At 37.9% G+C, this 13,694-nt stretch overlaps 1 protein-coding gene across 1 annotated transcript in view; it reads right to left on the bottom strand.

Moving 5' to 3' along the window:
* The window catches only part of RICTOR (RPTOR independent companion of MTOR complex 2), a 91,431-nt gene that overhangs the window by 9,177 nt on the left and 68,560 nt on the right, over positions 1-13,694 (bottom strand). Inside the window, exons 26-33 of the mRNA XM_074932779.1 lie at positions 12,724-12,833; positions 9,513-9,600; positions 8,642-8,734; positions 8,220-8,326; positions 7,388-7,617; positions 5,577-6,606; positions 1,977-2,154; positions 638-722 (exon numbers count right to left, since the gene is read on the bottom strand). Coding sequence (XP_074788880.1) covers positions 638-722; positions 1,977-2,154; positions 5,577-6,606; positions 7,388-7,617; positions 8,220-8,326; positions 8,642-8,734; positions 9,513-9,600; positions 12,724-12,833 — 1,921 coding nt within the window. The remainder of the gene's footprint in view (positions 1-637; positions 723-1,976; positions 2,155-5,576; positions 6,607-7,387; positions 7,618-8,219; positions 8,327-8,641; positions 8,735-9,512; positions 9,601-12,723; positions 12,834-13,694) is intronic.

Genomic DNA, 13,694 nt, shown 5'->3' with positions numbered 1-13,694 from the left:
AAGACAACAGCTATCTTATACTACTTTAGGACCAGTTCCAAAATTTTTTTTTTTTTTTTTAGTTGTCCTACTGAAAAGGTATACTGCCCCCCTACAGATTTCTGACTACTCTGGAGTAAAAAGAAAGTGCATTCCAGAACAAGCCAGGCATTATGAAGCACTTGCAAGTCTCTTGTACTACGTGCCATCACTTCTGCTCATGAACTGTCATGGGAACATCACAGACAGAGAAAATTTACTTTCTGAAATACATACCTAATACCTTTATTGGTTCTTATAAATTAATGTGTAATCAAAGGGAAGTCAGAATTAACACCTTAATATGTGGCATACATATTTTATCTTAGCTTAAATTTTGCTAATTTCTTTAATACAGTCTTTGATTAGCATTAGCTGATATTATAATCAAAGACATGTAGACTTCTTCCTCCATTTGTAAGAGCAGGATCAAGCTCATGCTGCTCTGAAGCAATACCATATTATCTAAAACTAAGTAACCAGGGAATTAATGGCCCTGAATCCAGAACACACCTCTCAACAACTATTAATAGCCTTCTCTGTGAAGAAAAATTAACAAATACACCCCACACCACCAGATGAACAAATAAACAACAGAAAGGTAGGACAAAAACAGTACCGCCTGAATCAGGTGCAAAGACTCTAGCTCCACGGTCATCAAATGGGGGTGTGGTTTTCTTCTGGAAATACGGAGTTTCCTTTACCTGGAATATTCATGTGAAAATTAATACTAGTACAGCTGACAATAATATACAAAGGACAAACAGATTTATGAGGAAATGAAGTGTTGTCCATTTTTTACTTCAGGAAAAAGTTCTAATTAGAAGAGGAAATTAAGAATGGGCTCCTGAGTATTAAAGAAAAGCCAATGAGAAAAACATGCATTTGTGAATGAACACTTATTAAGAAGGCTTATGAACAGTCAGTGAATGTTAAAACAGTGGTGACAGGCTGTAAGGAAATCAGGGATCCAGAAGTGGCTTTTAATGATCTGTCCATGATCACTCTCGAGATCTTGGGAGGGCAGTGCAAAAACACCCAGGACATCTAAAGTTTTGCCTGTAAAATGACATAGAATTGACATGTGTCTCAACTCTACAAAAAGAGTTGAGAGAAGAAATGAGGCAACATAAATATAACACAAAGACTGTGAAGGAGAAAGAAAAAGCAGTTATTTCATGAAGGGGAACAGAAGCAGGTATGATGGAAAATCTTGCCTTTGCTCTAGCTTTAGTAATATTTTGAATTAGTGAAAGAGTAATTTAGGTTTGAAATGCTAAAAAGTAATTTAGGTTTGAAATACTAAAGATAAGGAAGCCCACTGATTTACCTCTGACACAGATCATGTTCTCTTTTGAATAATTAACAGAATATTAAACCCTGTGATGCATCAGTTTGCTAGATGAAAATATTTCTTAAACCAACTAAAAAGAGCAAGGCAATTGATAAGACACTTAAAACAGCCTGTTTTAATGTAAATATATTTTTTTGTGAGATTAAGGAAAGACAATATAATTTAATGCTATGATGCTATATGTACACAAATAAAGGGGTAGTTAATCAAGATCACAGTAGCCGGAAATTAACTGTGCAATTATGCACAACATTTACTGCTGACTATCAATAGCTGGCTAGAAGTAGTATGCCCACATACTATCCTAACTTTAGTATAAAAGCTAGCTGTCAACTAAAAATCTTACAACAGCATATTTATGCTGCTACTGTTCAACACTCTAACCTAGTCTGTGTCTTCCTTGCCTAATAATACAACAATACACACTAGTGATTTTCTGTAAATGGGGTTAGGAAAGAAATTCTTGTTCTCCAAAATGCTTTCCTTGGAAGTACCATGTTTTTCCTCATTTCTCTAGATCTAATCTATTCTGATGAAAATGCAACAGTTGACTACCTTTCAGTATGAAAATGCAAATAAACCCACTATGTTATCACATACATACCTGAAAGATTTCATTGATATCCACTGGAAGAGCAAGGCCAATGTAATCATCAGAGCTACCATATGTAGCATTAGAAACCATGGAGCGAACCGAAGAGGAACGCTGAAGTGTGTTTTGGTTAATAGGACTTAATAAATCTTCTTTATCTAATGAAGCATAACTTAAAGCTTTCATGAACCTGTAACATTGAAATAATAAATCACAATCTTGGTAAATCTCCCATTCTAGCACATTAAAAGTAAGAACAACTGCTGACACAGACTATCCTCATCTTCCCATTACAGAACCAAGAGCTTCTTACTCTGTCAAACTACAGCTATAGGCTTATTACTTTTTTCTGTCTCGTATTGCATGGTTTGGCTGTTCCTCAGGTGAAAATTTTTTCTTTGGAAGTCCTGGGACAGGGACTTGAAAGACAGCAGGATGGAACTTCTGCTGGAGGGGCTGTCAACCCTGCAAAACCACCAATTTTCTCCAACTTACCAGGTTTCAAGGTTTTACAGCCCAGATATGGTCAGTAAAGATGCAGGCTTTTGAATTGTTAACTATCTCCTTTTGAAATGTACCTACCAACTGAACGTACCTTCCCTGGATATTCACAAACTCCAAGCTGAGCAGGCACATGCCTGCAAATGCGAATCTTGAGCCTACCATGTACCAGTGATACAAGCAAGGAACATTTTTTTCCTGTACTCTAAAGGAGCCACCCATTAGTTCACCCAAGCATGGAGGAAGAATTTGCTCAACGTGAATGCACAAAGAACAAATCTGAACCTAGGCAACAAGCAGAGCTGACTGTGACAGGCAGCCCAAGGAACAAAAAAATATTAAGTTGGGAAAATAAGACAAGAGAGAGGAGACTGGAGAATAATTCCTCAGTGCTGATAACAGTCCTGATGATGGAAATTTTACATTTGAACATCTGTCATTTTTCTTCTACTTGAAGATAAAAACCTATTAATTTTTTCTGCTAATCAACTTATGTATATGGTCTGTATGTAGTAGATTGAAGCTTCTGAGTAAAAAAGAGACACACTTCAGGAACAGTAAATTTTAATTACGTTACTGCAAATTATTATACATTAGGAGGTAAAGTACAGTAAACATTTGATTTCTTGACTTTCTGCCTTAGAAATAATTTTCTATCATTTTTTGGTTTAGATGATTAATGATTTTAGATTATTTAGATGATGTTTTGTGATTTTGATGATTTCTTTGATGGTCTGCTTATCCCTAACAGTTAACAGATTTATACTGAGATAAAATTAAATTATCAAGGTTTGACCATGTAAGTTCAAGACATTATTATGTGATGGAAATGTGCAGAACACAAATCATATGCTATCAATAGTTTGCTTGCTACTAATTCTGACCAATGCTAATGACAGTAGCAATGGACTTAAATAAAAGTCAAGCTATACTTCAAAAGGATGAGAGGAAATGGCCTCAAGTTGCACCATGGAAGGTTTAGGTTGGATATCTGGAAAAATTTCACTGAAAGGGTTGTCAAGCATTGGAACCAGCTTCGAAGGGAAGTGGTTGAGTCACCATTCCCTGGAGGTATTTAACAGACATGCAGATGCAGCACTTAGGGACATGGTTCAGTGGTGGACTTGGCAGTGTTAGGTTTACAGACTTGATCTTAAAGGTCTTTTCCAATCTAAATGATTCTATGATTATAAAAGCCCCAGAATTACCAGTTGCAAAGCATGTTTACAGGTGGTAAGGTGAGAGTCATGCCATGTGAGACATGCACATTAACATTTTTGGTCTTTAAAGACAAAAGGTGGAAAATTCAGCCCCACAAAATAGTTTATGCAAAGAAATAAGTTTTTCAACCTTTTGAACAAAACCAACTAGAAACATCACAAAAATCAATTTAACGCTGCTAGTTGCTATGAACACATGCATTTGTCAATGAGGCATGAATCAAAGAAATTTTTCTGAAGACTAACAGAAAAATAGCCTTGGCAGACAAAAAAGTGAGTATTTCTTTCCAATTTATTACTTAGCAGTTAAGGACAATATTTAGCTGGAAATTATAACACACACTGAAATTAAAAGGACCACAATTGGTCAGTGCAGACACTCAGCTGTAATGAGTAAGAAAAACACATATACGAGTTACATCATAGTCTTTCCAATCAGTTTTGTTAGTAACCAACACAATCTGACAATCTCTTGTAAGATGCATGTCTGCAACTTTTCAACCTTCTCAAAAATACGAGCACTCCAGCCATTTCAGTTCAATGTTAAACGGGTCATCTCAAATCCTTGAGCCCAACCACCAATACAAGAGATCATGAACACCTAAGCACTAGGAATACAGTTAGTATTACACTGCATAGAGATTCTCAAGTTGAAAGTCCACTGCAACAAGGCTGCTTTGCATATCAAGGGCATGACTGCAAGGAATAGTACATTAGTATAGCCACAACAGAACCTGTACCGCCACTGAAATGACACTAATTTTTTTCCAGAATTAGCACAGGAAGCCAGTGACAGAGCAAGGAACAGAACTTCTGATTTCCAGGAGTGCATGGTAACTCCCGAATCATCCTTAATTTAATCAGCACGCTCAGTCTAGTTCTAACTAACAAAGGGAACAAAACTTATCTTTTATGGCTTCTTTGCAGAATCATGTGAAAATACAAACAAAAATGCATAAACAGGCACTATATACACACTCAGCTGGGTGTGTGGAGTGCAGTTGAGGGATTGGGCACTTACTGTTCTGTTCAGTAAGCAGATGACTAATGTACTGGTAGCTTCTCCCCTTTCTCTCACATGAGAGGGGGTATTTAGGTAAGAACAGAAATAGAAAGTGTCTTTTCCCTTTCAATAGTAATGAGAAAATCCAGTGCACTAGCTAAAGGTGACTTGAAAGGAAAAGCTTCGTAGTAGAGCTTTTAGGAGAAAGCTGTTAAACATTGACTGTAGCTGCTGGGAACAGTGTCAATGTCATGAACCAGATACCTTAAATAACTATCCAATTAGTCTACAGAACATCTAATATTACTCAAAAATAAAGAGGTGACTCTGCCACCTAAAAATAAACGCTATGAGTAAAATTTTTGTTGTAGCAAAGAAGCCAAACTTACATTCCTATCAGTGGTATCAGTACCACATCACTGTCCTCAATGCCACAGTGAACACGAATACAGCATACTGGCTATACTTAATCCCTGTCCTAAAACCTCACCAAGTGACATAAAGAAAATCCTCTTCTGAAATATAGTTCTAACTACATAGGCAATTGGGTGTGATTGCAACTTCAGTAATGTTAGCAGCGTAATTCCATTTAAATACTAAAAAGGTGAAATAAGAAGCAAATGTAATAAAAGGAAGCATTCCCTTTGTCCCTAACAACACTAAAGGCACTGAGCACAGCTATGAAAGCTGCACTTCCCTGACAGTACTGAGAAAGTTGAGAATTCTCATCCTATTGTTTTATTCTCCTAATATGGATACTGCTTTCATTGACATTATGAATCATCCTGCAACAACTGTCACTTTTAGGTGAAGTTGGAAAAAATACTTTTCTTATTTAATTGTTCTTACAGTTCTGAAGTAAGAAATGAGCACATAATAATCTCTTACCGGCTTGGGGTTAGCCGAGAATCCAGGCTTCCAGACTTCATGGTGATAGTGTCAGTAAACAGCACATCCTTTGCTGGAGATGCTAGGGCTTCTGAGTGAGACAGTGAAGGATGCATCCTCTGCTGTTGTAAGCGTTTTAGTGTAGCATAGCCAAAGGCATCTCGAGAACTTGTGTAGCTAAAATTATAGTCAGCGAGACTTTTTATCATAGCAAGAGAAGGAGCTTTAAGAGACTGGGCTCTTCGAGGAAGTGTATGAGAGGACCCTGGCGGTACCAGGGATACAGAGTTGGATTTTGAGAGAGGCAAGTGGTTAGACTGTGGTGTTGAGCAGTGACTTGGTTTGACTGTTTTTGTGCTTACCACAGTACTCAAACTTCCGCAGTCAGTATCTACATTTGTAGTGTCCACACCTACGGTCTCCCTTGAAGGGCTAGAGCTCATTGAGCTTATGCCACTTGTTGTGGTATCTGTATTAAAACTTAAGCTACGACTCTTGAAATGTGTTTGTGTAGTACCATCTCCTATTAGCCTTTCTCTGCTTGTGTTTTCCCGGTGAATTTCATTTCCAAGACCTTTTGGCAGCTTCAGATCATTTTCTCCAATACTTGGGGTACTATCTGTATCTTCCATGTGCTTACTTCCAACAAAAGAAGTTTCTAATCGTAAAGTCTGGATTTTAGGAACTCTGAAAACAGGGTTGAATTCTTCCACAGCAGGAAAGTCTATGCTACTGGAAGGTTCTGTTACTGTACGATTTCGTCTCAGACCTGATTTACTGTCAGATGATGTCAGCTTTCCTCCTTTTGGATCACTGCTACTTCTGTGTTTTTTATTAGGCAGAGTAAGAGAGTTTAGAAAGCGATTTTTCACAAGTCTACTAGAGGAAAAGAAAGGAAAGGGACTACGGTCTTTATCCTTTGAAGGGCCAGGTCTGTCATAAAATATTTGTTCTGAATCTTCAGTAATATTTAGGAAAAACGTACTAGTGGAAGTACTACCGAAACGGTCATCCTCCATGATGAACATGCCTGAAATTATATGAGACTCTGTCACTGAAAATGGACATTTCTTCACAGTGTATAAACTATGTTGCAAAAAAGTAAACAATTATATAGAAGTCAAAAGTAGGACACTATGCAATTTACTGCAACTTTAATTAAAGATTTTTTTTTCTCGACAACTAGTATTGTAAATTAAGTACCTTGAAGAGTACCTGAGCTGAAGGTCTCACTGCTTCAAAAGAAAAGCCCCACTACCTTATTTCAGTGCAAATATCCAGCTACTAGGATTACAACTAACACTCTCTTTTCATGATATCTAAATATTGTGTATTTCCAGATTTAAATTCCAAATAACCATAGCAAAATTAAAATGTATTAGATGATCACAATATACAAGAATTTAAATACAGCAATACTCTGTGTGTGTGTGTGTATATACACACAGAATATATGTATTTATATTCTAGAATATTCCTTTGAGAACAACCAAGTAAATGTATCTTTATACCTAAGCATGGAGATTTCTGCAAGGTATTACAGCAAGCTGCCATGACTTGACATAAAAAGTAGTAACTTACCCTGATGTTAAACTTTCTTACTCCTACACCAAATGTAAAGCTAAGACACTCTTCTCTATCCTCTCACTTGTCTACATCTCTTTGAATGCATGTAACTGTCCCCTTGCCTGCACTCTTATTTCCTGCAATAACACCTTGACATAATTTGCCTGTACTTTATCCTGCCAAAAAGTTGGTAAGAACACCAAAATGCTGTTTTGTGGTGGGTTTTTTGTTTTGTTGTTACTTACTTGAAGGAGCAGATTCACTTTCACTGTTATGCCTAGAACTGGTGGACTCAGAGTTCAAGCTAAGAGTGCTGGGTATAGAAGAAAGTTCATTGCAGAGCTGCTCCATGTCATCAGGGACCACTGGCCAAGGCTGTCTACGACTGTGTCTCACTGCATCCCAGTTGTGATGCTTCAAAATGTCACATCCTTGTTTAGTTTTGGCTATTAGACCAAGCACGTAGACACAGGTTCTGTATTTAATGTATATATAAAAAAAAGAGCAACAATAATAGCATCTAATTTAACTAAACTTATTTATCTTATGAAAGGAAACAGTTCTAAAACTGCCAAGTAGCTTTTTGTTAATTTTTATTTGTAAATCAATGGAAGCTTGAGAAATGAGAAAAATATGCTATGTAAAAATAAAAAATAATTACATAAAACAGAAAATTACTTTTTTAAAAAAAAAGATAAAAGGACAAACATTAATGCAGTAGCAGTATTAGGCAAAAGACCAAGTTACATTTTTCTAAATTCAAAAAAAGGTAAGTGAATAAAAATGATGGAATAACAAATTGCTTCTAACAGATAAGTAGCAAATATTTCAATTGTTTTTTAAAAAAGGAGAAAAGTAGTATATATTTTCATAGGTTTCATTTGCTTACTACATGTTCTTTCAGACTTCCTATATAATTTTGCCACTGTATAGGACAGACTGATAACTCAGTCACTAGTAATATTTAATAACTGATTTCCAAGTGCAAAACTATGTTAATGTAAATTAGATAAGGCTATTTGAAAACCTATGGCAACAACTATCTGTAAATTTTATGTATAAATCAGATACACATACCCTCTAACAGAGAGAACCTCACAATGTTGGGCAAGTGCCATTATGTCAGGAATTACATTCTCCTCCTGTAGCAAGTTAAGACCCCAATTTGATGATCCAATATTGCCCTGGAATAAAAGTTTGCCAAGTAAGTTTTGATTCTGGTGTGATCTGCAGCACTATCAGTGTAAAGTTTTCAACATTTTTGTTTGTTGGTAGTACAGTTTCAAGCCACATCTTCCCAAAGCAGAGATTTGGGTGCAGTGAACCATTTTCAACTGAAAGTCCAGTTAAGGTACAGAACATCAACTTGAAAAAATTACACACATTTTACGACAAAACCCCTGATTAATGATTTTATGGGATTTTGCTTAGTTATTTCAGAATCAAGAGTCATAACATAACTCAAACAACTGCAGAAAGTTTGTAAATCTATTACTAACCAAGGCCCAAAGGGCTGCTTTCAGCTGCTTAATTCCTTCCCACTTATCCAGCATTGGGGAACGAACAGTGTAACTTAGATCTGTAACAATACTCTGAAAGAGAAAAACAGAAGAAAAAAACAAAGCCTTAGTTGAAAGTGAAAAGACAACCTCAGACAGGTTCTCTTGCATTTTTAATAAAAGACAAAGCACTAATTTAAAGTGTACACCCTAAAATGAACAGTGGTAGTTCTGGAATAATATGCATAAATTAACAGCAGTGGAAATGCAAGCAGAAAGTTTTCATGTAAGCACTGACTGCATCAAGTTGATCAGATTTTATAAAGATAACAGACTAATCAGACTAACACACTGTAATATATAACTTTCTCTTGACTTTTCAACTACTGTATTGAATTTATTACATCATCTTGCAAACCCACATTGAAAGTGAAATTTAAGCAACTATGACCTGGCTTACTGGCTTAGGGTTTGTTTTCTTAGCTTTTCAGGATACTAGAAGGAATATTTTATTCTCCATGGTTTTGTACGTACAAAAGGACAGGCTCAGTTTTACTTATCAATATATAATTCACTCACAGATTGAAAAAACACTTCTCTTGGCAAGTTGCTCTCCATCTTAAGATTTTGCTAGCTATTTTAAGAAAAATGTTGCAAGGTATTTTTCTGTTATTTCCGTATCAGGAAGGAATTTTACATGAGACTAGATGGCAAAGAATGTCTTCAAAACTTTTTGGTCCCACATAACTTAAGACTTTCATTATCAACTTACTTTGCAATGACGGTTTAAATGTCTTCTCCTTTAAAATGTATTTAAAAAGGATTACAGTACTCGAAAATCTTTCAAGTTATAAACAATTATTATCCTCACCTGAGACTCCAATAAATGACAGCCTGTTTTATGGTGCACCAGTTGGCCATAAAGATGAACTGGCAGGTAGACGTGTGGTCGCTGTAATCTGGCAGAAAAGAAATCATATGCTTTCCCAGAGATTCTGACATATTCTTTTAAAATAAATTACAGTGTAATGCAATGAGTTATTCTTGAGGTTTTTTTATATGAAGGATTCTTTTGTGGAATTTAGGACACAATAGAGTATTTCAGTTGGAAGGGACCTACAGTGATCATCTAGTCCAACTGCCTGACCAACTCAGGGCTGACCAAAAGTTAAGACTGTTACTAAGGGCATTGTTCAAATGTCTTTTGAACACTGACAGGCTTGGGCCATGGATCATCTCTCTAGAAAGCCCTTTCCAGTGTTTGACCACCCTTCGGTAAATAATTGTTTCCTAGTACTTAGACTGAACCTCCCCTGAAGCACCTTTGATTCATTCCCCTGTGTCCCATCACTCAATTCCAGGGAGAAGAGATCAACATTTCCCTCTCCACTTCCCCAGGAAGCTGTAGAGAGCAATGAAGTTGCCCCTCAGCCTTCATTTCTCCAAAGTAGTCCAGAGTCTTCAGCTGCTCCTCACAGGACATGCCTTCAAGCTTTTTCACCAGTTTTGTTGCCCTTCTCTGGACGCATTTAAGTCCATTAACATCAACATCCTTCTTAAATTGTGCGGCCCAGAACTCAAGGTGAGGCCACACCAACACTGAATACAGCACATCACCTCTCTTGATCGGCTGGTCATGCTGAGTGTGATGCACTCCAGGATGTGGTTTGCCCTCTTGGCTGCCAGGGCACACTGTTGACTCACACTGAGCCTGCTGTTGACTAGCAATCCCTTTCTGCAGGGCTGCTCTCCAGCCACTCCTCTCCCAGTTTACACATTATTCCATCCCAGGTGCAGAGTCCAGCATTTAGACTTGCTAAATTTCATCCCATTAATCACTGCCCAATGCTTCAATCTATCTAGATCCCTCTGCAAGGCCTCTTGTCCCTCAAGAGAGTCAACAGCACCTCCCAGTCTGGATCATCAGCAAACTTGCTAATGGTGCATTCAACTCCTGCATCCAGATCGTTGATAAATACATTGAACAGAATGTAGAATTGAGCCTGAATGAACAGAATGTAGAATTGAGCCTGAGGAACACCTCCGGTGACTGGTCACCAGCCAGATGTAGCCCCATTCACCACAACCCTTTGTGCTCTGCCCTTCAGCCAGTTCTTCACCCAGCACACGCTGAACCCACTCATCCCACAGCTGGACAACTTGATCAGAAGGATGTGGTGAGAGACAGTATCAAAAGCCTTACTAAAATTCAGAAAAACGACATCCACCACTTCATCCACCAGGTGTGTGACACTGTCACAGAAGGATATGAAATTACTTCAACAGCACTTTCCCTTTGTGAACCCATGTTAACTGTGCCTGATGATTGCATTACTCTTTAAATGCCTTTCAAACGTACCCGATACAATCTATGTAATTTTTCCAGGAGCTGAGGTTAAACTAACAGGTCTGTATCTCCTGGGTCTTCCCTCATCCCCTTCTTGTAAATCAGAGTAACACTGGCTAGCTTCCAGCTTCCAGCCTCCCCAGCCTCCCAAGACCTTTGGTAGATGATTGAGAGAGGTCCTGCCATGTCATCCACTAGCTCCTTCAGTACTCTGGAATGAATCCCATCAGGCCCCATGGATTTGTGAACATTCAGCTGATATAGTTGGTCCCTTAAAATTTCAGTGTTCACAAATGCAAAGTCAGTGTTCCCACACTTGTGGTCCTCTGATGCAGGGCACTGGGTAGCCCAAGGTCTATCAGTATTATTAAAACTGAGACCAAAAAAAAGCATTTAATGCCTCTGCTTTTACTTCATCCCTATTACTCAGGTGGCCATCTTCAACAAATATCGGTTCAATGTTTTATTTAGACCTCCTCTTGCTATTAACATACTTAAAGCCCTTCTTTTTTATCTGACACATACTGGCCAGTTTTAACTCTAATTGAGCTTTGGCCTTTCGTGTCTTCTCCCTGCATAAATGAACCACAGCTCTACAATCTTCCTGTGAAGCCTGACCTTGCTTCCAGAGATCACACAATTTGTTCTACCTCTTGAGCTCCAAAAGCAGATCCTTGTTCAGCCAAGCTGGTCTTCTGCCCCTCTTGCCTGACTTATGACACAACGGGATTGTCTGCTCCTGTGCTTTTAAAAAGTGGTTCTTAAAAACTGACCACTACTCATGGAGTCCTAAGCCCTCAGAAGCAGATTCCCAGGGTACTCTGCTAAATATCTCCCCAAATTTGCTCTCCTCAAGTCCAGGGTAGCAACTCCATTGTCTTTCTTCTCATTACACTAAAAATTTTAAACTCAAATTCATTATCACTGTGACTAAGACAGGCACCTACAATCACATCTCCCACAAGTCTTTCTCTATTTACAAATAGCAAGTCTAGGAGGGCATCTTTCCTCGTTGGCTCACTGAGTACTTGTGACAAGGATTTACCTCCTGAAAACTTCCAGGAATTTCCAAGATCTGCTTGTTACAGCAGTATGGTGTTCCTAGTTGATGTCCAGAAAGTTGAAATCTCCCACAAGCACAAGTACTACCAATCCAGAAATTTCTCATGATTATCTACAGAGTAACTCATCTGTGCTAACATCCTGGCTGAGTGATCAGTAGCAGACACCCACTACAACATCTCCTTTGTTTTCCACCCCACTAACCCTCACCCAGAAGCTCTCAATCACATCTTCACTAACTGTAAGGGCTGTAGAATTAAACTTCTCCCTTACATACAGAGCAACACCTCCACCTCAACTGCCCTGCCTATCCCTCTCAAACAGCCTGCAGCCCTCCATCCCAGCACTCCAACTGTGGGACTCATCCCATCAAGTCTGGCCAATCCCAACGATATCATAGCTCTGGGAATTGACCAATGCTTCTAGTTCATCCTGTCTCTCACAGTGAGTGTGATGGTGTACAAGCATTTCAGATATGCTACTGAGGCCTCTGTGCTCCCAGGAGTGGTGTGAATGTTCCCACTAGCATTGCCACCCTCAGGTGATGTCATGCCAACCCTTGGCTAACCTACCACAATCCTGTTGATACCCCCTTCCTCCAAAGTTTCTAGTTTAAAGCTCTCTTGATCTGTCCCACCAGTTTACGCCTAAAGACGCATTTTCCCAAATTTACCTTTGGTTGCTTCGACGAACATAATTATCACCATCAACAGGTTTGCGGTATGTTGTAAGTGCTTCATTAAGTTGTTCTTCAATCAATTCAACATACTTTAAGTTATATTCCTAAAAGAAGGCAGACAAGGATTGACATGATACATTTATTGGTTTATGTTTTTATAGTATGGTACTTTATAAGGAAGGAGTAAATTAAATGCTCCTTAAGGAAGGCTGAAATTTCTTTATGATCTCACAGTGGGGCTCACCAAAATTACTGCACTTCATACATACAATGAATTTGCAGAGTCAATGACTTCTTCTGTGATTATTTCAGTGAATTTGTAAAAAAGGTAAGGAAAAAAGGAAATACTTCACATCTGACTTTCACCCAAATAGTCTCAGACCACCATGCAATTCAGTATTCCTAGAGAAGTGAAAGCTTATAAATTAGTAAAAAAAAATTGCCAACAGGAATGAGACCAAGCAGTTAAAACAAACTATGAAAACAAAGTAATATATGAAGAATTTTATTCCAGTCATGACAATGATGCATTTTTCTTAATGGTCTTGTGTTCCTATTTACTTCCTAAAAGCATAAGCTAATTCTATCTTCATGAGCATTATATTTAACTATAATTAGCTACAACCAGAGGTAACAGGTATCTTGAAAAGTAGTATTCCTTTACACACTTCTCTAGACAGGACCTTACACAACAACCTATTTTAGAAAGCCAATGCACTCCTGAAATATTTGCTGAAAGATCAAAACTGCATGAAAGGCCTGGGGTAAATCAAAAGCACACATGTACAGAGGAGCTATGGTATTCTAAGTCCCTGTCAACTTTTTTCAGCAAAATCATTAAGTCACTAAGGCAATAAATGCATTAACATTAGAAATACACATACATGAATATGCAAAATTTTTAAGAATCTTTGACCTTCTAAACCTGCATATTTACAGTCTTTGTCCTAGTATCAAGCACACTT

The sequence above is a fragment of the Athene noctua genome, chromosome Z (genome assembly GCF_965140245.1).
Source record: "Athene noctua chromosome Z, bAthNoc1.hap1.1, whole genome shotgun sequence".
NCBI classification, from domain to species: domain Eukaryota; kingdom Metazoa; phylum Chordata; class Aves; order Strigiformes; family Strigidae; genus Athene; species Athene noctua.
Note: the sequence above shows the minus strand (reverse complement) of the source record. Positions and strands in the feature narration are given on the sequence as shown.